The following is a 23,927-nucleotide window of genomic DNA, read 5'->3' on the forward strand; positions in this document are numbered from 1 at the left end:
CTTTTCATGGTTGGTGAAACTTGCTTGTCACTAAACAAAAACTCCAAATTCTTGTATTCCCACCCAAATCATGGTTTATATGATTTGCTTTTGTATATTATAATCATAATTCTGCTTAGAAATTTATTTTTCTGAACTAAAACTCAATTATATTCAATATTTTTTAGTTATTGACTGCATTAGATGATTCTGATTGAATGTTTATATTCATTATTTTTTTTTTAATTCAATAGAGATCTAATAATTAAGTAATAATTGGTAGGCTTCTAAGCTGCCTCAATTTGGTCTTGATTTTATAACTAGTCATGTTTATTCTTAGATCACCCAAAATTTAATTTGAGATTTGTTATCTTAAAGGGAATATCTTGATTTATGAAATTCCAACTTTGACATTTAGATTTCAATAATTATTATTAAAACGAGTCTATTTTAAATTACTTTTTGTGCAATAATCTAAAATATAATTGAATTTTTTTTATTAAAGATAAATATGCATACACATAGAGTCGAGGGAAGGGATAGGCTGCGTTGGTTTCAGGGAAAAGAATTTATATATGAAAAATATTTTTTTTAATTATAAAAATATTTTTTGTTATGTTAAATTAATAAAATGTATTTATATTAGCATGTATAAATGTTTTTACATTTTAATAAAATTATAAATATTTAGAAAATGAAAAATAATGATATCTTTTAAAAATAAAAAAAATATTTTTCTTAAAAATAAATTATTTTTTTTATCATAACTCATTTTTTAGAATGTCTCAAATGTTAGAAAATATTAAAAAATATTTTCTAAGAAATAAATGGAGCTTTAATTGACTTCAAATCATAAATATATATATATATAGAGAGAGACTTCCATTAGGTTTGAGTTTTTGTAAATATTTTTTTATTTTATTTATATATACACATAATATTTCATTTTGTCCTATGAAAGATTCCAGTTTTATTCCATTTCAGAGGCAATCCAAGGATGGATCCTTTCTACTTTTGGCCTTTGATTTTTGGAAAATTTTTTCTTAACAATAAACCAACTTTTTTTCTTTTTTTATGAAAACAACAATATACCAACTTTCTAAACTTGGTAACGAGAAAATCTAACAGAAATCGGCTTTAAAAAAGAAATTAAAAAAAAAACCCTAAACTCAACACTAATTGAATAATATATTTTTACTAACACATTATTGAAAAAAAATATACATATATATTGTTTCTAATTTCTAATTTATTTTTTAATAAATAAATTTATACTATATAAATAGAAAAATAGAATTTTTTTTTTTTCACGGGAAGCCTACTTTGCCTTGATCTCAATTTCTTATTGGGTGAGAATGAAGGAGCGATGCTTGTCAATTCCATTTCTTAATTTTTTCCATCTATTAATTATTTTTTTTCTTTTAAATAATTTGAAGGGACTATTCATTCTTGAAGCCACATGAAAAAAATTAAAGCATCTCATCCACTTGCATTAAAAAAAAAAAAAAAAAAAAACTAAGTAGTCAATTTTCACTTTTTACCAACCAGAGTCTTGAATTTGATTTCTATTGATCAAATTGAGATGAGAAAAAAGAAACAAAAATGAAAAGTAGACAGAGAGAAGGATCAGGTTGTGGCTGCTCAATTATAAAATTTTCTTTCAAATATGAATCCAAATGGTTGAGATCTGCAACCTTTGTAGCAGAGCCCACCAAATTTATTATTACATCCCAACTTCACAGATCTACACAACTTGTCCCTCTACTTCCTTCTTTCTTTCTTTTTCTTTAATTTCTTGATTCACATTTATCTTCTCTTCTGTATCAAACTGTAACCTCTATTATGCTACACCATCAACAACATCAGTTCCAACATTTTCACTTCACAACAGCAGAGAATAAGAAAAAAAAAAAAAACAGAATTTATAAATTAATCTTAAAAAAAGAAATTGAAAAGGGATCAACCATGATGATGATGATGGATGAGTGGAGGATAGAGATGAAGATGAATTTGTCTCAACCTTTCAATCCTCGTTATGCTCACTGTTGACTTCTTTTCCCTTTTTTACCTTTGTCTGAATCCCATAATAGCTGGCATACCACTTGACAAATTTCCTCAACCCTGTGCTCAAATCTGTGGTTGGCTTGTACCCGAAATCCCTGTAAGCCAAGCTCACATTGGCGTGTGTATAGGGCACATCCCCATTTCTTGGCATCTTAATCACATGCTTCTTGGCTTTTATGTTCAATAAAGACTCCAAAATTGACACCAATTTCCCTACTGGAACAGGGGATGTGTTTCCAAGATTGTATACCCTTAGCTGAGCTGGACCTTTCTTCTTTCCGCCGCTACCTGTGCTCTTCTCCGCCGTGTCCAACGCCCCTATACACCCTTTCACCACATCGTCAATGTATGTAAAGTCACGCGCCACCTGTTTCTCATCTTGTGCCTGGTAGATATCTATGGGTTTACCTTGTAAAATATCCTTTGTAAAGAAAAAGTAAGCCATGTCAGGTCTTCCCCAGGGACCATAAACTGTAAAGAATCTTAACCCAGTTAGGGAAATCCCGTAGATATGGTTGTAAGTATGGGCAATTTCTTCTCCTGCTTTCTTGGTAGCTGCATAAAGACTCGCAGGTTGATCTGTTCTGTGGTTTTCAGAGAAGGGGACTTCAGTGTTGAGACCATAAACGGAGCTAGAAGAAGCCCAGACAATGGCTGGTTGTGGATTTGCAGCTTTAGCAACCTCGAGAAGATTGACGAAGCCTGCAATGTTAGAGCTAACGTAGGATTGTGGGTTTTGCATGGCGTAGCGAACCCCAGCTTGGGCTGCCAGATGCAGGATATGAGTAAAGGGCATCACGTCGAAGAGCTTGGCTAACAATGGTGCATCATTAAGGTCTCCTTCAACTATAAACACTTGGTGTTTGAGCAGAAGTTTCTGTCTGGCCCTTTTCAATGATGGGTCGTAATAGGTATTGAAATTGTCCAACCCAAGAACCCCATCTCCTCTCTTTTTCAAAGCAAGCGAGCAGTGCGATCCAACAAACCCAGCAGCGCCAGTGACCAATACAGACAACCCATTGGGCCTGCGAGGGGTGGAGGAGTGACGGACTTGTTTCTCCCAGGCAGCGCCACCGACAGCGGAGGAAGAAGAAGCGAAGATAGCAGTGGAGAGGAAGTTGTGGTGGTGGAGATGATGAGGATTATTATGATCAGAAAGAGGAGGACAATTGATGGTGAAGAAAAGAACAAGAACAAGAGCAATAAGGAGAGTGGCACGAAAGAGGAGCTTAGAGGAGGCATTAAGGACTTTAGTATTTTGAATCTTGCGAAGGTAGCTGTTGTACCTCTCAAGCTTTAAGGTCTTGCTTGTATCTGGGGGAGAAGCCATTGCTAACAAACTATAAAATCAAAGTTGATCTTGTGTGCTGTGCTAACAATCTGATAAAAGAAACAAAACGGGCTCAAATGTTTGGGAAGAAATCAGGAGGGGAGACCTTCAAGATTGAGGTTGAGCCCTGAAATTGTGAAGAGTATAGCTGGAACATTATAAAAGAAAAAGGGGAGAGAGAGAGAGGTTGGTATTGGTTGGAGACTGAGTGGAGACCACTTGGGATTTTTTGTTTTGACTTTTTCTGAAAAAAATGGGTTTTGATAATCTCCAAATTACTGTGAAAATAGTGGCAGTACAATTATTAAGGGATGGAAAATGCCAGCTATCTTCTTCTGTAGAAACCTTTGTGATTTCCATGTGCGCATATGTGAACACCATATCCCATGGTTTTGCCTTTCTTTCCAAGATTTTAAGCTTAGCAATCATCAGTACTAGATTTCAACCACATTAGTTAATCTGAGTCATATACAGTTGGAACTTTTTCTTTAATGGGAAATTTACAATTTGGTTGTTAGGTTTTATCCTATATTATATTTAATATTTAATTTTTTAAAAATTAATTATTTAATTATTAAATTTTACATTATATTATATTTTTAATCTTTAAATTATTAAAAGTTAATTATTTAAATCCTTTTATTTTAATATATAAAATAATTTAGTCTCTATAATTTTAATGTTTAAAATAATTTTATCCATTAATAAAAAAGTTAAATTATTCTGTAAGTTAAAATTATAAAAATTAAAATGTAATATAGTGTAAAATTTAAATATTAAATAATTAATTTTTTAAAATTTATAAATTAAAGTGTAATATATGGTAAAATTTAAAGAGTAAATTGTAATTTTTTTCTTCTTTAATTTATTATCTTAATTAGGTTCAAGAAAAAATGTTAAATATCCTAATATGATTTTATCTTGATTGGCAGTTTGACGAGTGGTCCAAAATATATTTATAGGATTTTAAACAGTAGTAATTAAGAGAAAAATGGTGAAGACCAGATAAAAGAAATTAAGGAAGAAAAATGTGGGAGGATTAGTTATAATTATCATTATCAATTGTTGTTAATTAGGGTGTAACCATGTCAATCACCGACAAAGTATTATATTATATTATATTATATTTTTTTTTCCCCATTTAATAGCATTCTGTCTTTTTTAACTTAAAAAACCTTTGTATAAAAAAATCTCAAATGCCTTTTCTTTTTTTTTATTCAATCGTGATTTAATGAATTTAAATAATAATTAATAAAATACAATATAATGTTATCATTTTAATTATAAAAATAATAAATTTTAAAAATATATAAATAAAAATATTGGTAACGGGTTGAATTTTCATGCGTATCTGATCTGATCAGACCAAACCCTAATAGAAGAGATTTAAATAGTGTATAATCGGATTTAGAATGAGTTCAGATTTGAAATTTAATACCTGTGATGAATTCATATTTAGTTTAAATTTTGCATGTTGGATATCCATTACTTAAATTCGTTTATATGAATATTTAATTAAATATGAAATATATGTTTTTTATAATAATATTTATAAATTTTTATATATTTTATTTTATATAAAATAAAATTAAAATATTTATAAAATTATAAATAAAAATCATTTATTATGTAGATTTTTAAAACATATAAAATAAAACAGTTTTAGATATTTTTTAAATAATAATAATTAAATTTGAAATAAATTCGAATAGTTAAAAATAAATTTTAATCGAGTTTAGAATATATTCAAATTTTAAGAATATGATTTTCGTGTGTACCCTATCATTACCATCTTTATTTGAAATTATCTCTACTTTCTTCGACATTAATAAAATTAAAGTTAAAAATTATTATTAATTATTATTATTAGTAGTTAAGAAGATGAAGGTGATGGGTCCATAGAGGATGTTTAATTCAAACGGGTGGTAACGTCTGGTAGACGCCGTGAGGAAAGGGAAGCTATAAGGCAAGGTTCCTACATAAAAGATGTATGTATTGCTGTGAAGGGGTTCTTTTCTTCTAGATTTTTGTTGAAAGAAATCAATAGAAAAAATGTTGTCTTGATCCCCAAATGTAAAAGTCCCATTAATATGAATCAATACAGACCTACAAGTCTGTGTAATTTCATTTACAAGATTGTATCCAAAGTGATCGTGAATAGGCTAAAGCCTTGGATGGATCATCTCATTTCTCATGATCAAGTCGCTTTCATTCCTAATAGAGCAATACAAGACAACATTCTCATTGCTTATGAGGCTTTTCATTTCTTAAAAACAGCAAACACAAAAAACCATTACATGGCCCTGAAATTAGATATGCATAAAGCTTATAACCAAGTGGAATGGTCTTTTTTCCAAAAGGCTCTCTTAAAATTTGGGTTTGATCTAGCTTGGGTACAAATCATTATGCAATGTGAGACAATAGTTAGCTACTCTATCTTGATCAATGGAACTCCATCCAAACCTTTTTAGCCATCTAGAGGGCTAAGATGCAGGGATCCTCTTTCCCCTACCTCTTCTTATTTATATCTCAAGGTATTTCTTGTCTCATTATGAAAGCTAAGCAGGAGGGGAAAATCTAAGGCCTTCGTTTGAATAGACATTCTTCTATCATAAACAATGCTCTATTTGCAGATGATACTCTTCTTTTTGGGAGGGCTAGTCATCATGAGGCTTCAAAAATTAAAGAGATCATATCTAGTTACACAGCAGCTACTGGACAGAGGGTAAACTTCCTAAAATCAAGTATTTATTTCAGCAAGAAAACTCCTATGGTTTTGAGGCATGATATCTTATATTCACTCAATATGCAAGAAATGAAGCTTGATGTTAAATATCTTGGGCTTCCTGCCCTTTGGGGTAGATCAAAAGTGCAAGCTTTAAAATTTATCAAAGACAAAGTGATGTCAAAGACTCAATCTTGGAAGCAGAAACTGCTTTCTCAAGCTGATAGGGAAACTCTTATCAAATCAGTCTTGTGTGCTATTCCTAATTATTATATGGCTATTCTCAAATTCCCTCTGAGCTTTTGTAGGCAACTTAATAGCTTGGTTTCTAACTTTTGGTGGGGAAGAAGGGATAAGGAGAAAAAGTTGCAATGGATAAGTTGGAAGGATGTTACGAATAGAAAAGATAAAGGGGGCATGGGTTATAAGGATTTTAGGCTCTTTAATTTGGCTTTTTTTAGTAAAACAATGCTGGAGGTTATTCCAAAATCCTTCTTCCTTATGGGCCAGAATGATTGAAGGTCTTTATTTTCCTAATAATTCTTTTTGGCAAGCCCCTTCCTCCAAAAAGCAAAGCTTTTGGGTTTGACAAAGCCTTATGGAAGGAAGAAATATTTTGAAGGAAGGCATCAGACACAATGTAGGAGATGGGAGGGATACTCTCATTTAGTATGATCCTTGGGTCCCTCATGTGCAAGATTTCAAAGTCCAGCGGCCCTATCACTGTCCTTTGGATATTAACTATGTCTCTGATTTAATTGATCATGACAATCTGCAATGGAAGAATGAGTTAGTGGACTCATTATTTGAAGAAGAGGTGACTAGAGCTCTAAAATCAATTCCAGTAGCTCCCTTGGGATGTAAAGATTCAGTGATTTGGCATTATGATAGGTCTGGAGCATACTCAGTTAGATCAGGCTATCGGTTTTTACTAGGCAAGGCCAATCAATCTATTATTCATAGTCTCAGCAGCTCACTTTCCATTCCACAACATATTTGGAGGAAATTATGGAATCTCCCTTTACAACCCAAGTTAAAAGTTTTTATGTGGAAAGCTTTGTTGAATGCTTTGCCAGTTAAAGGAAATTTGATTCACAGAGGTATTCCTCTTAATCCCACTTGTCCTATATGCAATGAAGAGACTAAATCTATAGAGCATATGTTGTTCTAGTGTAGTCATGCAAGGGCCACGTGGTTTTCTAGCTATTGTAACTATAAGCCTAATGCAATTGATTTTAATTATTTCATTCAATGGTAGATTACTATTACTCAAGCCTTTAGAACTGATGACAATTCTTTATGTCTCATAGCTATTGTTGGATAATTTGGAAATAGAGAAAAAATGTAGTTTTTTAGCAAATTCAACCCAACCCAATTTCAGCTATTCATCAGATAAAAATTTGCCAATTGGACCAACAGATTCTTATTGCCAATTCCCAAAACTCTACACATTTGCAGTGCCACAGAGGTAATTCCCATTCTCGCAATGTGTGGTGTCCGCCTCCTTTTGGAATTTTCAAGTTTAATAGTGATGTTTCATGGAAGGACAAATCCTATTATGCAACAACAGGAGTTATTGTCAGGAATCACAATGGTTATAAGATTGATGGTGTGGCCTACAAAATTCAAGCATCCTCTCCTCTGGTGGATGAAGCTCTAGCCCTCCTTAAAGCCATTAACCTTGCTATTTCTATGACTGCAAAATCTGTTATCATGGAAATAGATTCAGAAATCCTTCATTCTGCTATTATTCAATAGAATAATTTGATTCCTTGGGAAATTCAGACTGCGGTCGAAACTATTACTGAAAGAAGTAGTTTTTTTAGCCGTGTATCATTCTCTCTAATTAAGAGATAAGCTAATAGAGCAGCAGACTGTATTGCCAAAGTTTTTAGATTAGGCAAGCTCCATAGTTCTTGGATTGTAAATCCTTCTGAGGCTTTGAGCTCTATCTTGTTTTTTGATGCCTATTCCCGACACTTGTAATGCTTTGCAGTTCAAAAAAAAAAAAAAAAAAAGGGTTCCTAGATAGGGTACCCTTTATTTTATGGTCTTGCCTTGTGTAACAACCAGAAAAAAAAAATAATAAAAAAAAAAAAACTGCAGAACTTAAAACGCAAAAGCCCCTCACCCTCTCCCCCGCGTCACCTTCTCCCCCTCACCTTCTCCCTCTTGCTTCCAACCAGCACCAGCGCCGACGAGGCACCGGTGGCATTCCCCCACCTCAGGACGGTGTCAGGAGGCGACAGCCACGGCAGTAGGCGGCAGGGAGGAAGAGAGAGAGAGAGAAGAAAGGGAAGGAAAGAAAGAAGAGAGAGAGAGAGAAGCGGGCCGTTTTCCGGCCGATTCAGGCCACCAACGCCGGCGATCCAAGGTGCCACCAAACCCCTACGAACCCAGCTCCATTTTCCGACCAGCCATGCCCGGAATAGTGGAGTTTCCGGCGAGTTTCGAAGAGAGAGAAAGAGGAGAGAGAAAGTGACGGCAGTAGTTTTCCGGCCACTTTTCCGGCGATCCGACCATCGGATCGGAAATCTGAGGCCACCGATGGACTCAGGACGACAAGATCTTCGAGATAGGACTGGTCCCGCTCCAATCGGACACCGTTTGAAAAAGGCGATAATCGGACGGTCCAGATTGCTTTGTGAGATTTTCGAACTTTTTCGATTCCCAAAATTTGAAAATAATTTTAGGATAATTATTAATAAAATTTGGATTTTATTTAGGTGCGATCGGATCGAGGATGGCTCACCGGCGCCGGGACCCCATTTTTAGCCAGATCCGACTGCCCGGCAGTCCGTCTCTGAACGTGATCAATATTACAGTCAATCCTAGCATTTTCAGACGTTCTGGACGCGCTCTAGGTGTCAGAATTGGCATAGGTAAACCCGAACTCCAAGTTGCTCATTTTCGGCTAATATCGATTTAGAATAAAATTCATAAAATATTGGTGGATTATCGAAAAATTATAATTCCTTTTGCAATAGTCATATAATATTATTAGGGGCCGCGGGGCGAAATTTTAGAATTTTTGGAGTTTGTTTGAGTGGATTTTTGCAAAATATCAATTATAGGGACTAAAACGTAATTTTTTAGATTTTGAGTATTGTCTGATTTGGAGGGCCCAGGAGGGGCCATGTGATATTGATGAGATGTGATTATGAAAATTGAGAATTTAGAAGTGTTATTTGAGCATTTTTGCAAGTTGGGTAGGTCCCAGGTATAGGGAAAACTCTGTCGGATTTTCGGCATAAATTAGGCTGTCTATTGCCTCTTTAGAGTTTTATCTTAACTTAGTACTAATAAAAATTTATAATTTAATTATTAGGTGATCGAGGTCAGCTATTTTTCTGCATCCAGCAGCCACAATAGTCATCGGTGTACTGTGAGTAAAATATTAATTTTAATTGTAATTTCGATATTATTATATGTCCAAGCATGCCCATGCATCACTTATATGCATATATTTATGTAGTTAAACTCTAGGCACGATTTATGTTGCATTCATAACTGTTAAAAGTGCCATGGATGTTGTTGTGGTAATTTGGAGCAGTGTGCGTGCGTTGGCGTGCGTGTGATGTGGTGTGGACTATGGATAGGACGGGTAGTCACGGCTTGAGTTCTTCGCTGGGACCCGATCCTTCGGGGGATAGTCACGGCTTGAGTTCTTCGCTGGGACCCCCGATTTGGTTTATTAAGCGAAAGTCCGGCTTGAGTTCTTGGCACTGAGTTGGATTTAAGAGAGGCATGCAGGATCAGCTCCCATATATTATTATTGATATTACTGGGTGTGTGAGTGCTCCAAATTACCTTTTTGCTGTTATGATGTGAAAATATTGTTGATGTTGCATTTCACTCCACAGGGTGCATTAGTTTTAGATAGTTATAGAGATTATGGTTAAAATTGATATTTTACTCTCTGAGTCGAACGCTCACTCCTGTTCAATATTTTTTTTCCAGGCCACAGGAGGAGTTATTTTACAGAGCAACCTGTTTTCTTCCTCGCAGGTTTAACGTAGATTATTTAATTATTTTACTATCTTTTCAAAATTTAAAATCTAGAACTCCGCATGTGTTAGTAATAGTGTGGACCTTAATAGAAATTGTGTTAATTTAAATTTTTGAAATTAATAAATAAAGATTTGTATGGTATTTAGAACAGTTTAATTTAAATTATTTTATATGCATATTGGGTCTGATTATGGATTTGAGGAATAGTTAGGCTTACTACGGGTCTCGGGGGCTTTAAGCTGGCCCAGATCCTAGTACCGGTCCAGCCCATAGGTTGGGTCGTGACGCCTTGTATCATTCCCTATTAGAGGTCGGTCTTTCTTGCGTATCACATGGGAAGACATTTCACTGTAAGAGATGAAAGAGACACAGATATTGCTTACTCTTAATTTAACATGCCCTTAAACTTTTTTTTTTTCAAGTTAAATTTCCATTTGTTCGAAAGAAAATGTTTTCATGAAAAATATCATTTTTATTTTTTCTATTTAAAAAAATTAAGACAATATTATCAAAAAAATTAAGACATGTCATAAAAAAATTAATTGTCTTTTAGCCTCTTCTTCTCTATCAATTATATTTTATTGTTTTTTTTTCTTTCAACAAACTCACCACCATCAACTTCTATTTTTTAAAATTTAAATTATTAAACAATATCATCAAAAGAAAATTTAATATAATTTTATAATTTTTTTTATTGACTTAAAATTTTAATAATCTTTTTCTCATAATTGCATTACTATTATCTCAATCTGTCATATTAAAATATATTTCTTTAAGATTTATATTTAATAAATTTGGTATAATTCAATTGGAAAACCCATTGTCATATCTTAATGAGCCTCTCTTAATTAATCAATTGTCCCTTTTAGCACTCATGGATATAAGATGTCACTTTTACTATGATGGATTGATAAATACACATAATTTAATTGATGAAAATGTCTTCATTCTTATCAAGATGAAATGAAATTGTTCAGGAAATTGGGACACTATAGGTAATTAATTTTAATCCATTTATGGAATAGACTTTATTTTTCCTCTCTTATTTACTAAAAGGTTTTTTTTTTTTAATCTATTTACTAGAAACTAAATAAAAGGGATATATGAATTTCTCAATTTTGACATAAATAATATGTTTTTAATTAAATTGAGAGAATAAATGTAATATATTATATAAAAAAGTTTAAAAAACATTTATTTTTATTATTAGTAGTAATTTTTGTCAGAACCCATGATGCTAATAAGATCATGAAATTAAATTAATACATAAATTTATTAATATCTAAATTATTTTTCAAATTATAAAAATTTAAATTGAAATTTAATTTAAATTAAATAAAATAAAAATATAAATAATATAGTATCAAGGTAATATATATAACAAAGAGAAAAACAATATTTTTTTTTATGTATATCGAAAATATTTTACAATTAAAGATGGAAAATTAAAAAGAAAAAAGGAAAGAGACATTTTCTCTCTCTTTTAAATTGTCGGCCGACTGCCCCCCACGAGAAATATACATGTCATCATCAAAAACGATGTCATTTTTCATTCAATAAATAATTCATCCTTCATGTTTTCAAATTTCTTTATCTAATAAGGCGGCCTTTTTCATAAATAATAAAGATATTTTTTAATCAAAACCCCATTTCTTCTTTTACAAAAAGAAATTAAAGATTAATTAGATTGTTTCGTAATCCTTTTTAAAATTTTTAAAATATATAATTAATTTTGTTAATATAAAATAACTAAATAATAATTATTTTAAAGAAAAAAAAAGCATTAGGGGAAAAAAGATAAGCTTGAATGATTGTTGATGAGTGGGGTCTAAATTTTTTTTCTTCACAATGATGCATGGAATTCCTCAATTAATTTAATTATTTCTTGAGACAAAGCAAGAGGGCATCATAATTAAAGCAATGAGAACACAAAGTTTTTGAGTCATCAAATTAATTTGCTTTCACAATCATAGGGTTCGTTAGAGCATGAATTTTATTTTATTTTATTTTACTTTTTCTTTAAATTGCAATTTGTCGGCAATGAAATGGATTGAAAACACTCTACATTCAAGCTTCTTGAGAATTACTACCAATTATATCTCTCAAAAAGCACCCACTTCAACTTGCCTTTGCCTTTTGCTATCCTTTATACCAAAATCATTATCTAAGATAGTAAAATTTTGAGTTTAAAGTCTAATTGAATTTGATTAAATAATTTGGCTGGTTTAAAAAATATTAAATAACCCTTTATATTTTTCATATCAAATAATTTTTGTTTATCATGTTTTTATTTTTTTAATTTTATTTTAATTAATATAATAAATAATTTCAATATTTAAAAATTTAAAAAATGTAATTTGAAAAATAATATTTTATTAAATGAGAATTTATTTAACCTTAATTAGCAAATTTAATATTTATTTAATTAAAAATTTAATTTTGAATTTATTTAACCATATTGATGTATTTATTTTTTTAAATATTTTTTTTTAAAAAATTAAAATATTATTTTCCTTATTTTTTAATAATAAAATATTTAAAATAATAATTTTAATATCAAACAATTTTTATTTATTATGTTTTTATTTTTTAAATTTTATTTTAATTAAAAATATTAAATAATTTTTAATATTTAAAATTAACAAAAAAATTATTATTTTATTAAATGAAAATTTATTTAAGTTTAATTTTTATTTAATGTAAAACTTAATTTTGAATTTAGTATAAGGGTGTATTTAATTTTTTTTTTTTTTAATAATTTGTTGGTTATCTATTCTAGGAAGGTAGGGACGTTCTTGGATTATTTTGTGAAATGCTAGAGAAGTGTGCCATGTAAATGTTCTCATCAATTTGTTGCGCGATCACATGATTTGGAAAGATTCCAAGTGGGCTTGACAATAACATTTTATTTGTTTTAAGAAAAAAAAATGTATATATATATATATATATATATATATATAATTTAAATAAAAAAAGAGAAAATAAATAAAAATTAAATTTCTTAATTTTTACCTTTAAAAAATTTCTCACTAATTTAGAGTAAAAATTAAAAAGTAAAAAAAAAAATTACAGACTGCTAAAGTTACAAATATAAAATTTACATCATATAAATAATAAAAATTACATAGCGAGAATATAATAGTAAAAATAGACTTAAAAAAAAATTTTTTTTTTCTATCCACTTTCTCATATAAAATAACTAAAAAATATAAAGAAAATATATTTTTTCACTATTTAATTTCTTGTCATTTCTATTACATAATTAAAAATAAGTTCTTAATCTTGACAACACATATATTAGTTTCTAGCCCTTAGAGGAATGGCATCCCATATGCTCACATGATGATAACCTTAAATTTATATGAGAGAAAGAGAGACTTGCATTGAATAAGACACCTTGTATAAGCCCATCCACATGCAATAGCCTCATTCTTGCCTTATGCATGCATCTTTCTTTCCTAACCAAATGGCAAAGTATGGTCTCATGGTGTGATGAGACTTATGAGAGGGATGGCTTCCAATTCAGTGTTATATTACATTTCATGGTGAAAAGTTCCCAAAAGCACTGAATAATAGGAATAAGCATTTATCAAGCTTTCAGAAAGTATTAAAATTTTATTTAATTAATTGATCATATACTTTGACTTTCTAAAAAATTAAATTTCTCACTTCCTTCTTAAACCAAACAAGTCCTTGTAGACCTCATCCTATCCACACAACACTATTGCTTAGGCTCAAAGCTTGTTCTTCTGTCAAGGAAAACAGGACACGTGTCCATTGAAAATGTGACAAATTTTATAGGGTTATGAGATAATTGTTTGCCTTATATAATTAATCTACATTAATTAGATTGTATAACATAAGCTACAATGAAAATGATGGAACAAAGCTTTGCAAAAAAAAAGTCTCGTTCGTAGCTTCAAAGCTTCTTCAATTGAAGTGTCTTTTTTAATAACAAATCAACAAAGTGTTCCTTTGCTAGCATTATGTACATATCTCACTAGTATATATACTATTCGTTTTCCTTTCATGATTATGTTAGTGAATGGTATATTCATTTGTTAACAGAAAAGAAAAGAGTGACCAATCAATGAATAACACATTGAGTATTTTAAAAAAAAAAAATTCACTCCACTTAATCATTCTTTGTTATCACACTATTTACTTTTTAATAAAAAAAATTATTATTTAATGTATCATTTTAATAAAATTAATTATTTAATTTTTATATTTTAAAAAATATATTGTAATATGACGTGTAAAACCGTGTATGGGTGTCGGTGGCACACAAATGCCACTTGGCGGTTTTCTTTGACTAACCATTGGCTACCACAAATACCAGAGCAGGCTCAGACACTTTCATGCAATGTTTTTAATAATTATATTGTTTTTTACAACCACATATCTAATATAATTCATTAGAAAGCAAGTTTCCATCATTAAAATTAATATTTGCTTTCTAATGAAATATTACCTTTTTCAATAATATTAATTATTTTAATAATTATTAACTATTAAATATTAATTATTAACAATTAATTATTTATATAGTAATTTAAAATAAAAACATTCCATAAAAATAATTATTAAATATAAAAATAATAATATAATCTTATTTATCTTAATCAAAACGTCAAAACACATGTGACTTTTAAAAGTTAAAAGGAATAATTTTTCATAAACTACTCATTCGATCTCTAAATATTAATATAAATACTATATTATCAAACAATATAAATAAAAAAATTAATATTTTAATTATAATTAAAATATTAAAAATTATCTTAAAAATTATTGTCTAACAAAGTCCTTGTTGTATTTATATAATTAGAGATATCTTTCATCTGCTAAGAATGTCATGCTCTTTTCATTTATTTTAAAAGAAAATGAAACTATTTATATTAAGAGACAATATTCTAATATAATAATATTGAAAATACAAAAGGGTGCACAAAAAATAAAATGATAAAAATAACACTGGACCAAAGAGTAAAAAGAGCGAAAAGAAGGGGAAGGGCACAACCATTGTTGTGAAATCCGAACTAGTCAGGTCAATTAAATGGGAAATGATGAAATTTGACCAGTTTAACCGGCATTTATAAAAATATTAATTGTATAACATATATGCAATATTTATTAAATAATATTCGGATGAATAATATATTAATTCAATGTAACTATTGACGCTCTCTCTTCATTTTTTTTAAATTTTTTTTGACACCAGATTGGGTTTGAAGCCCTTGGACACCAGAATAAAGTACGAAAACAAGGAAAAGAAAAAGAATGAAATCCATTTTACAGCTAAACCGTATACACAAGAACTAAATATGTTGGATTTTAATCAGCTTTTTGGCATGGCAAAAGCCAACAAGAGATTGGACATAACCTTTTGTCTCTTTAACCATGTGCTGGGCATGTGGGATGTTGGATTTTCTCTTGATAACTACCGAGAAATTCGGATGTTCATTTTGGATCTTGATTAACACACATCACTATTCCAAAGATTTCGCCTTTGCAAAATAATAAGTTGGCACATTTCAGGAAAGTGAACATGTCCCTTTTGTATCTCACTACGTTATTCTACCTTTCTAAATTCTGGCCAATTTCTTCCCTCCTCTTATGCCCAGCTTGGTACGGATGGTGGTCCAATCCAATTCCAAAGAAAATGTTCATGAAAAACAAATGTTATTCAGGGTTAATCAAACGAACTTCTCATGTCAAGACATGCTATAAATTATGCTGAAAAGTCAAGACAATGACCATGACCATCCTCATAGTACTAACCCTTGCTTTATATGCTAAACTGTTAAAGGTTTGATACTTTAATTGATAAATCTCAAGCTCAAATCCCATTTTTTAGTTTAGCTCATGTATTATTAACCTACAATATATATAAATATGTTATTATCTCCTCATAAGACTAGTGAAGTCGAAGTTTAAACCCCCCTATGTGCCAATGATACAAATGTAAGATCAATTTTCATATGAAGCAATAATTATTCTGAATAGACCTTCTATAAAGAATAATGGTGGCAAAATCTAAAAATTTAATTCATTTTGCAACAGATAGATATGCATGATTAGGTGATCATAACAGCAGACCTCATTGTTGTGTGACAACTCTCACTTCCTCACTTCTTTCAGCAGTTGCATCCTTTGCATCTGGGAGACTTTTTAACACCTATATAATAACAAAAGCAAAGGTAATATCAGAAATGCCACTACAAAAATAACGGCAATTATTGAGAATTACCTGGTAAAGCTGCCAAGAAGCAAAAGCATCTGTGGCAGCATACTCTAGTTGATTCTTTGATAAAACATCTACTTCCCAGTTTCCCAGTCTAATTTTGTTCGACTTTTGAAGCTGCAAGATTTTACTCACTACATTAGGAATTCCCATAAAAAAAGGCCAAAATAACTTGGAAGACATCAAATGACATATTCCAGTCAGTTGCCAATGAACTACTAGTACTAAGGCATTTGTAAAGACAACAAAAGAGTGATGCCCAAACATTGTCAACTAATAGGAATTAAAGATTAGGGACTTCTAAAACAACTGCACGAGAATAAAGAAAGCTACTGAAATAGGAGATGAAAGAAATAGGGAGATAATGAGGATCCATGTAATTAGCATAACTATTGTAAATCATTCATCAGATTAAGTCTCTAAATGATGCAGATTTGAAAATGCATCTTATGCTCATTCATATGCACGTTATGTAAAACTATTTGCATCAAATTGGCCCATAATTGCAACAGTGGATTCTCTTATCCACCAGTCTCTTTAAGATTTAAATTACAATGCATTAAATCCAGCAAATGCACATGCATCTTCTCCCTGCAGCACAGACCATTTCCCCTTCAAGGGTATAACACGCTATAATTATAGTAATTAACCTCGGGGAAGGGTTTGCATTGACAATGAATACGGCTTTATTCAAAGCTTATTTTTATTTTCATCATTCTTTCCTTATAGCTGTGGCTAACAAAAGTTTTCTACAAGAAATGTAAATTGTCCAGTAATTAAATCATATCAAAGAAATTTTACATCTTTACAACTTATAGCAAATTCCCCATGCTGTCATAGTGAAATGCAATGGATTCAGGGTCAACGAGTCCCATTTTTCATAGTTGTTTAAATGATCACAAGTTACAGCTGTGATTTATTAAGATTGGATATAGGCAATCAGGAATAAGTTTGAGAAAACACCGGTACTCAAAGAAAAGCCAGGACATAAGCTGTTTGCAGAAAAGTTATCTCAACTGAATGTCTAAGACTTGACTTCCAGGAATTTTTGCCTCCATCATTAGCTAGATGAGATACATACCTCTTTAGAAATGAGCTTTTCAGTTAGAGATTGAAGACCCCAACTTTTAGGTTCCCCGCCAAGTTTTTTATTTGCCAGATAAGAAAGGTCCTCCACTGCTTTAACAGATATTTTATAGTCTTTAAAAAACTTCACAGAATCATTGTGAATGCCAACTCCAACCTGTAAATATGTAAATCATTGCAAATGAACATATAATGCAAAACAAAGAATTCAAACACATAAGAAACAAATGTAGAAACTTCTGGAAGAGATCTTATGAACTTTTAGCAGTGTAGAATTCTCAAGAAGAAACTGCAGTGTCTCTGTGATTCCAGAATGAAAAATATGCATCACATGACAATAATCAGTGCCGCAGCATAACTGCATAACTGCAACTTTTCCAGGCAAAACACCTACAAAGGACAATTCTTCTTAGAAACACTGACATAAAAGCCTCATTTAATTTCCAAAGAATATATCTAGCATGTGGCAACTATTGCACAAAAGCCAAAGTAAGAAATTTTCAGCCTCTATCTTCCTGGAAGACCAAGCAATTCCATGTAACACTTTAACTGTCTTGTTCAATATTGTTGGACTCATTCTTCTTCCGTATTATACACACACACACACACAGATGATGTCTTCAGGAAACACATATTTGTTACATGTAGGCATATAGCAAAAACATGATAGTAGCTAATCCCAAATTATCAGCCTACCAGGTATAGGAGTGTAGTACCATAAAAAGCACAACTCATAGAAAAGAGAATCTACTTCTAGCATGCCTTAGAATTCAATGTCATCAATCACCCTTGATGTTTATAGCTGCACCAGCAAGATACTGAAAATCATAGCAATGGAAGGGTCTTCTTCCATCAAAAACGTTAAAACTAACCAGTATGTAGCTAAGGTTCTGACTTGAAGAACCTTTGAGAGGAATAGGGCATCAAAAAACACAAGTTTTATGGATTAAAATCATAATTACACCATTGAGGAAAAGAAAGAGGAAGAAGGAAAAGAAGGGAGACTATGAGTTAGATTATACTTATAACCCAAAAAAAAAAAAACTGAACATATTCCATTTTCCCCATTCAAAAACTACAACTCAACTCAACTCAACTCAACTAAGCTTTTATCCCAAAAATTTAGGATCGGCTATATGGATTCTATTTCTCTACTCTAATCAATTTTTAATTAAATCCTCAAAAATGTGTAATGCTTCTAGGTCATACTGTACTACTCTCCTCCAAGTCAGTTTAGGTCTACCATTTCTTTTCTTTCTATCTTCCAACCTAATGTGCTCTACTTGTCTAACTGGAACCTCCGGATGTCTACGCTTCACATGACCAAACCACCTCAATCTCCCTTCTCTCAACTTATCCTCAATTGGTACCACTCCTTCCTTTTCTCTAATACTCTCATTACGGATTTTATCTAGTCTAGTATGGCCACTCATCTACCTTATCATTCTTATCTCCGCAACTCTTATCTTAGACACATACGACTTCTTCAGTGCCCAACACTCACTACCATATAATATGGCCGGTCGTATAGCTGTACGATAAAATTTTCTTTTCAACTTATTAGGAATCTTGCGATCACATAAAACTCCCGTGGCACATCTCCACTTCAACCATCCGACTTTAATTCTATGGCTAACATCCTCCTCACATCCCTCATCTACTTGAAGGATTGAGCCGAGATATTTAAAGTGATTACTTTGGGACAGTACCACTCCATCCAAACTAATTCCTTCCCTATCACCAATTCGGCCTTCACTGAACTTGCAATGCATGTATTCTGTCTTTGTTCTACTTAACTTAAAGCCCTTTAACTCTAGAATACTTCTCCAAAGCTCTAGCTTTCTATTGACTCCTTCTCGCGTCTCATCTATCAGAACTATATCATACTCAAACATCATGCATCAAGGAATACTCTCTTGTATATGTTTCGTCAATTCATCTAAAACTAATATAAAAAGGTAAGGGCTTACAGCTGAACCTTGGTGTAATCCAACTAAGATAGGAAAATCTCTTGTATCCCCTCCCACTGTGCGCACAATAGTAGTTGCTTATTCATACATATCTTTCAACACTTATATGTATCTAATAGATACCCTCTTTTATTCTAAAACTCTCCATAAGACATCTCTTGGAACACTATTATAAGCCTTCTCCAAATTAATAAAAACCATGTGTAGATCTTTCTTCACATCTCTATATTTCTCCATCAAGCTTCTAATGAGAAAGATCGCTTCCATAGTTGAACGACCGAGCATGAAGCCAAATTGATTGGGAGAGATAGAAGTATCATGACGTAGTCGATGTTCCACAACTCTCTCCCACAACTTCATAGTATGGCTCATGAGTTTAATTACCCTATAGTTTGAGCAACTCTATATGTCTCCCTTATTTTTAAAAATAAGTACTAAAATACTCCTCCTCCATTCATCATGCATTTTCTTTGAGTTTAGAATCTTATTAAACAATTTAGTTAACCATGCCACTCTCATATCCCCCAAACACTTCCACACTTCAATTGGTATTCTATCAGGTCCACAGGCTTTACCCACTTTCATTCTCTTAAGTGCTTCTTTTACTTCTGAAGATCTAATACTTCTAGTATAATTCACATTATTTTCTATTGCTCTGTAGTCTATATTCACGCTATTACCATTTTGACTATTATTAAAGAGATCATCAAAATAATTTCTCCATCTTTTTTTAATGTCTTCATCTTTCACCAATATTTTTCCTTCTTTATCCTTAATGCACCTAACTTGATTGATATCTTGACATTTCTTTTCTCTCCTCCTTGCTAATCTATAAATATATTTCTCCCCTTCTTTAGTTCTAAGTTTCTCATATAACTTTTCAAAGGCTTGCGCTCTTGCTTGACTAACTGCCTTTTTTGCCTCTTTCTTTGCTATCTTACACTGTTCGTATGCCTCATTATTATCACACTTAGGTAATTTCTTATACCATTCCCTCTTTCTCTTCACTGCCTTTTGTACTTCCTTATTCCACCACCATCTCTCTTTTAAGGGTAGTCCATGTCCTCTAGACTCTCCAAGTACTTTTCTAGCTACTTCTCTAATCTTTGATGCCATCTGTATTCATATACTATTGGCCTCCATATCCAGCTTCCATACTTTGAACTCGAGAAGCTCATTTTTGAACTTCACTTATTTTACTTCTTTGAACTCCCACCACTTTGTTCGAGCTACACTATTTCTTCTGACCTTACTTGAATTGTTACTAAACTTGACATCCAAGACCACTAACCGATGTTGACTTGTTAAAGCCTCTCTTGGAATAACCTTGCAATACTTGCATAGAGCTCTATTTATCTTCCTGGTTAAGAGGAAGTCAATTTGGCTTCTATGTTGCCCACTTTTGAAAGTCACTAAATGTGACTCTCTTTTTATAAAGTAGGGTATTTGCTAGTATTAGATCGTATGCCATAGCAAAATCCATCATAATTTATCCCTCCTCATTTTGGCTATTAAAATTAAAACCTCCATGAACATTCTCAGAACCTTGCCTATCACTTCCTACATGTCCATTCAAATCTTCCCCAATGAAAACATTCTCTTCATTCGATATGCTTTGCATTAGATCATCCATATCTTCCCAGAACCTTTGTTTACTCTCACTATCTAGTCCTATTTGTGGAGCATAAGCACTAATTACATTTATTGTTTCTCCTTCTAGTACTAGCTTTACAAGTATAATTCTATTTCCTACTCTTTTCATAACTATTAGAGTATCTTTCAATGTTTTGTCTATAATTATGCCCACTCCGTTCTTATTTCTCTACTTTCCGGTAAATTACAGTTTGTACCCTGAATTACCCACTTCTTTGCTTTTCTCTTCTACCCATTTAATCTCCTAAATGCAAACAATATTCACCCTTCTCCTTTCCAAGGTATCCACAAGCTCTATTAATTTTCCTGTAAGTGATCCAACATTCCAACTACTAACCACAAACATAAATAAGATAATAAACCTATAACTCCAACCACTCAATTTAGAACATTTATAGCAGTGGACATGTTTCTATTGCTAGTTATGTTATCATACATGCATCTCAAAATAGGTTTATAAACAAAAATGCTAACAATGCGTGAATGCGAATCCATCAACTTGTAGAGATTAGACAGAGCTGATTATAATCAACAATATTCAAAAGAACTACTAAACAAACCTCTTCTAAAAGATGGTCTCCATTCAATATCAAATCCCACAATAACTTGACCCATTTCTCCTTGTTTAGCTTCAAGACTCTGTAAAAGCTCCCTTGCAGCCTTTTCTACTTCCACTGGAGTTCTACTATACAAGATGTGACCACCAAACTTTAGTGTAGGATATCTCGTCTTTATGTTAGCTGCTATTCAAGACATGATAATAACGATAATGTTACAACAATTTCTTCTTTTATTACACTTAAGTCCTAACAAAAGTAGAAAAAAGGACATGCACATAATAAAGCCAGTAACAGTAGGTTTATTAAAAAAATCACTAAAATTTTCCATAGGTACACCAGGGCTGGGGTTTTGGCCTAAATACTTAACCCATAAAATCTCCACTATAAGAATGTAAAATGCTACCCTATTGCCCAGCATTTAGTTAAAACTCTTGAAACAAGCGTGGCAGACCATAATGAAGCACAAAAAAATTCATGGTCCTATTGAATTTACTTGTTAAAATCCATTATGCTCCAATTTGCAATAGAGGACAACAAAGAGCTTCCAGAGAAGATCTAAATTTAAATTCGAACAGTAACAAGATCACACACAAAATTATATATTATCACCATGGTTCTATTGAATTTTACTTGTTAAAATCCATTATGCTCCATTTTGCAATAGAGGATCAACAAGGAGCTTCCAGAGAATATCTAAATTTAAATTCGAACAATGATAAGATCACACACAAAATTATATACTAAATCACAATAAACCAGTTCCAAAATGTTAATTATAAAAGATGATATGGCCGCAAAAATGCATTAGTAGAACATCAATAAATGTCTCTTTTCCAGATTCAAATTCATAACGGACGAGATACAGAAAATGAAATGCACCATCAAGCAAAACAATGGGCGAGAAATGAAAACAAAACGCTAAATGCTAGCGAAACGAAAGCAACACAAAAAGCACAATTGGGAGATTTTAAACAAACAAATGCATTAGAGACACTGAGCGGTGGAATCGAGTAACTGGCGGGAAATGGGGAAAAAAGGGATTCTGGTATACAAAAGACAAGCATAAAATAAGTACCTTGACAAGGAGATAGTGAAAAGGGTCTACAGAGACCCAGAACGGAATTGGGCAACTGGCGGCAAGTTTTCTTCATATCTAGGTCATTTTGGGGATGTGAACGTCGTTTCCTGATAACGGATGATGAAGGAGTACCATTCGCAGATGTGGACCGTTGAAATGCGGCTTCAATAGCATCAATGGCTTGGAGCTCTTCCTCTGTGAGGGGTTGATCCCAGTCTGGAACTGAAACAGATGGAGAAGAATGAGAAGCGATTTCGCTGTTATTGTCAGCGTTACTGATCTCTTGGGAATGCATAATAATTTTAATTTGGCCTGTGTGGGGAGTGTTTGTAGGGAGTTTGATTGAATTTGTTTGGCAAATGGGAAAGTAGGAGAAAATGAGAGAATTTCCGATCAGAGAGGTACTCGGTTTTAGCGCGCATCTGTATTATATATCCGATTTTTCCACTTCCAGCTTCGCGCTTTACAAATATTTTGAATGTATAGTTTTTCGGGAAATACACCCAATTGATTTTTTTTTTATTTTGGAATAAAAAAATCAGATTTCTACAATTTTGGGAAAATTAATTTTAATTATCATTTCATGTTTAATAGTTATTTTAAAAAATATATATTTAACTTTTTATTTTTAAGAATTATTTATTTATTTTGTAAACAGTTATTTACAAATATAATGCAAAACTCACTTATATTTATTTAGATAAATATAACAATATATTGAATTCAAATATTTCTTTATTTGAAATCCAATAATGAAATTTCATATGCTCTAACTGGGTTTCCGTCGTAGATACGGTTTTGCTCTTTTTGACAAATTTGTGCTCATTGGCAGGACTTGTTGAAGATCTATTTGTGTGCTGGTTCTCGTATGTTGAGATGCTCGTGGGTTTTGACTTGGCAGTATTGGCTTAACGGAAGAGAGAGTTTGCGAAGGAGTCCGCCCGCTAGAGTCTCTTAAGATTGACTCAAGGCTATTTATGATAAATTGAAATTGCCTTCGACCTCGGTGAGTAACACTTTTCTTTGCCCACAAGTAGATGCCAGGAGAGCTTGTTGTCCATGTGGTCACTGACAGAGCCATGTGTTTATGTTCTTATACTAAATTTTATTAAGTATAAGATTTTGGGGTTTTAAAAGTTTTAAAGAGTTTAATAATAATTTTATAAAAAAAATTTTAAATTCTTTATTGAATGAATAACATGAAAGTGAAATACAAATCGCTTT

General features: G+C 31.9%; 2 protein-coding genes across 3 annotated transcripts; both read right to left on the minus strand.

Annotated features, from left to right (window-relative positions):
• Positions 1 to 1,610: 1,610 nt before the first annotated feature.
• On the minus strand, positions 1,611 to 3,542 carry LOC131179195 (UDP-glucuronate 4-epimerase 6-like). The gene is made up of 2 exons (XM_058145288.1): positions 1,944 to 3,542; positions 1,611 to 1,824 (listed from the first exon to the last, which is right to left on the minus strand). The coding sequence occupies exon 1, from the start codon at positions 3,371 to 3,373 to the stop codon at positions 2,003 to 2,005; it is 1,371 nt and encodes a 456-aa protein (XP_058001271.1). The 5' UTR covers positions 3,374 to 3,542; the 3' UTR covers positions 1,611 to 1,824; positions 1,944 to 2,002.
• An 11,842-nt stretch (positions 3,543 to 15,384) lies between these two features.
• On the minus strand, positions 15,385 to 23,241 carry LOC110645031 (3'-5' exonuclease). Of its 2 annotated transcripts, XM_021798029.2 has the most exons (7): positions 22,701 to 23,241; positions 21,626 to 21,805; positions 17,702 to 17,832; positions 17,438 to 17,599; positions 16,363 to 16,473; positions 16,212 to 16,290; positions 15,385 to 15,736 (listed from the first exon to the last, which is right to left on the minus strand). In XM_021798029.2, exons 1-6 carry the CDS (start codon positions 22,996 to 22,998, stop codon positions 16,213 to 16,215), a joined length of 960 nt encoding a protein of 319 aa, XP_021653721.1. In that variant the 5' UTR covers positions 22,999 to 23,241; the 3' UTR covers positions 15,385 to 15,736; position 16,212. The 2 variants fall into 2 exon arrangements, with proteins under 2 accessions (XP_021653721.1, XP_021653722.1); XM_021798030.2 differs by lacking the exon at positions 21,626 to 21,805 and having other exon boundaries at positions 15,385 to 16,290.
• Between the last annotated feature and the right edge of the window lie 686 nt (positions 23,242 to 23,927).

This window comes from Hevea brasiliensis, chromosome 4, assembly GCF_030052815.1.
Source record: "Hevea brasiliensis isolate MT/VB/25A 57/8 chromosome 4, ASM3005281v1, whole genome shotgun sequence".
NCBI lineage: Eukaryota > Viridiplantae > Streptophyta > Magnoliopsida > Malpighiales > Euphorbiaceae > Hevea > Hevea brasiliensis.

What these genes read in the sequence shown, in the direction of transcription:
- LOC131179195 (XM_058145288.1), bottom strand. Translation starts at nt 3,373, where the DNA reads ATGGCTTCTCCCCCAGATACAAGCAAGACCTTAAAGCTTGAGAGGTAC.
- LOC110645031 (XM_021798029.2), bottom strand. Translation starts at nt 22,998, where the DNA reads ATGCATTCCCAAGAGATCAGTAACGCTGACAATAACAGCGAAATCGCT. An exon ending in AGAATTCTACACTGCTAAAA is followed by an intron (nt 17,600 to 17,701) that starts GTTCATAAGATC and finishes ACATATTTACAG; the next exon opens with GTTGGAGTTGGCATTCACAA. An exon ending in AAAAGCTCATTTCTAAAGAG is followed by an intron (nt 16,474 to 17,437) that starts GTATGTATCTCA and finishes AAAATCTTGCAG; the next exon opens with CTTCAAAAGTCGAACAAAAT.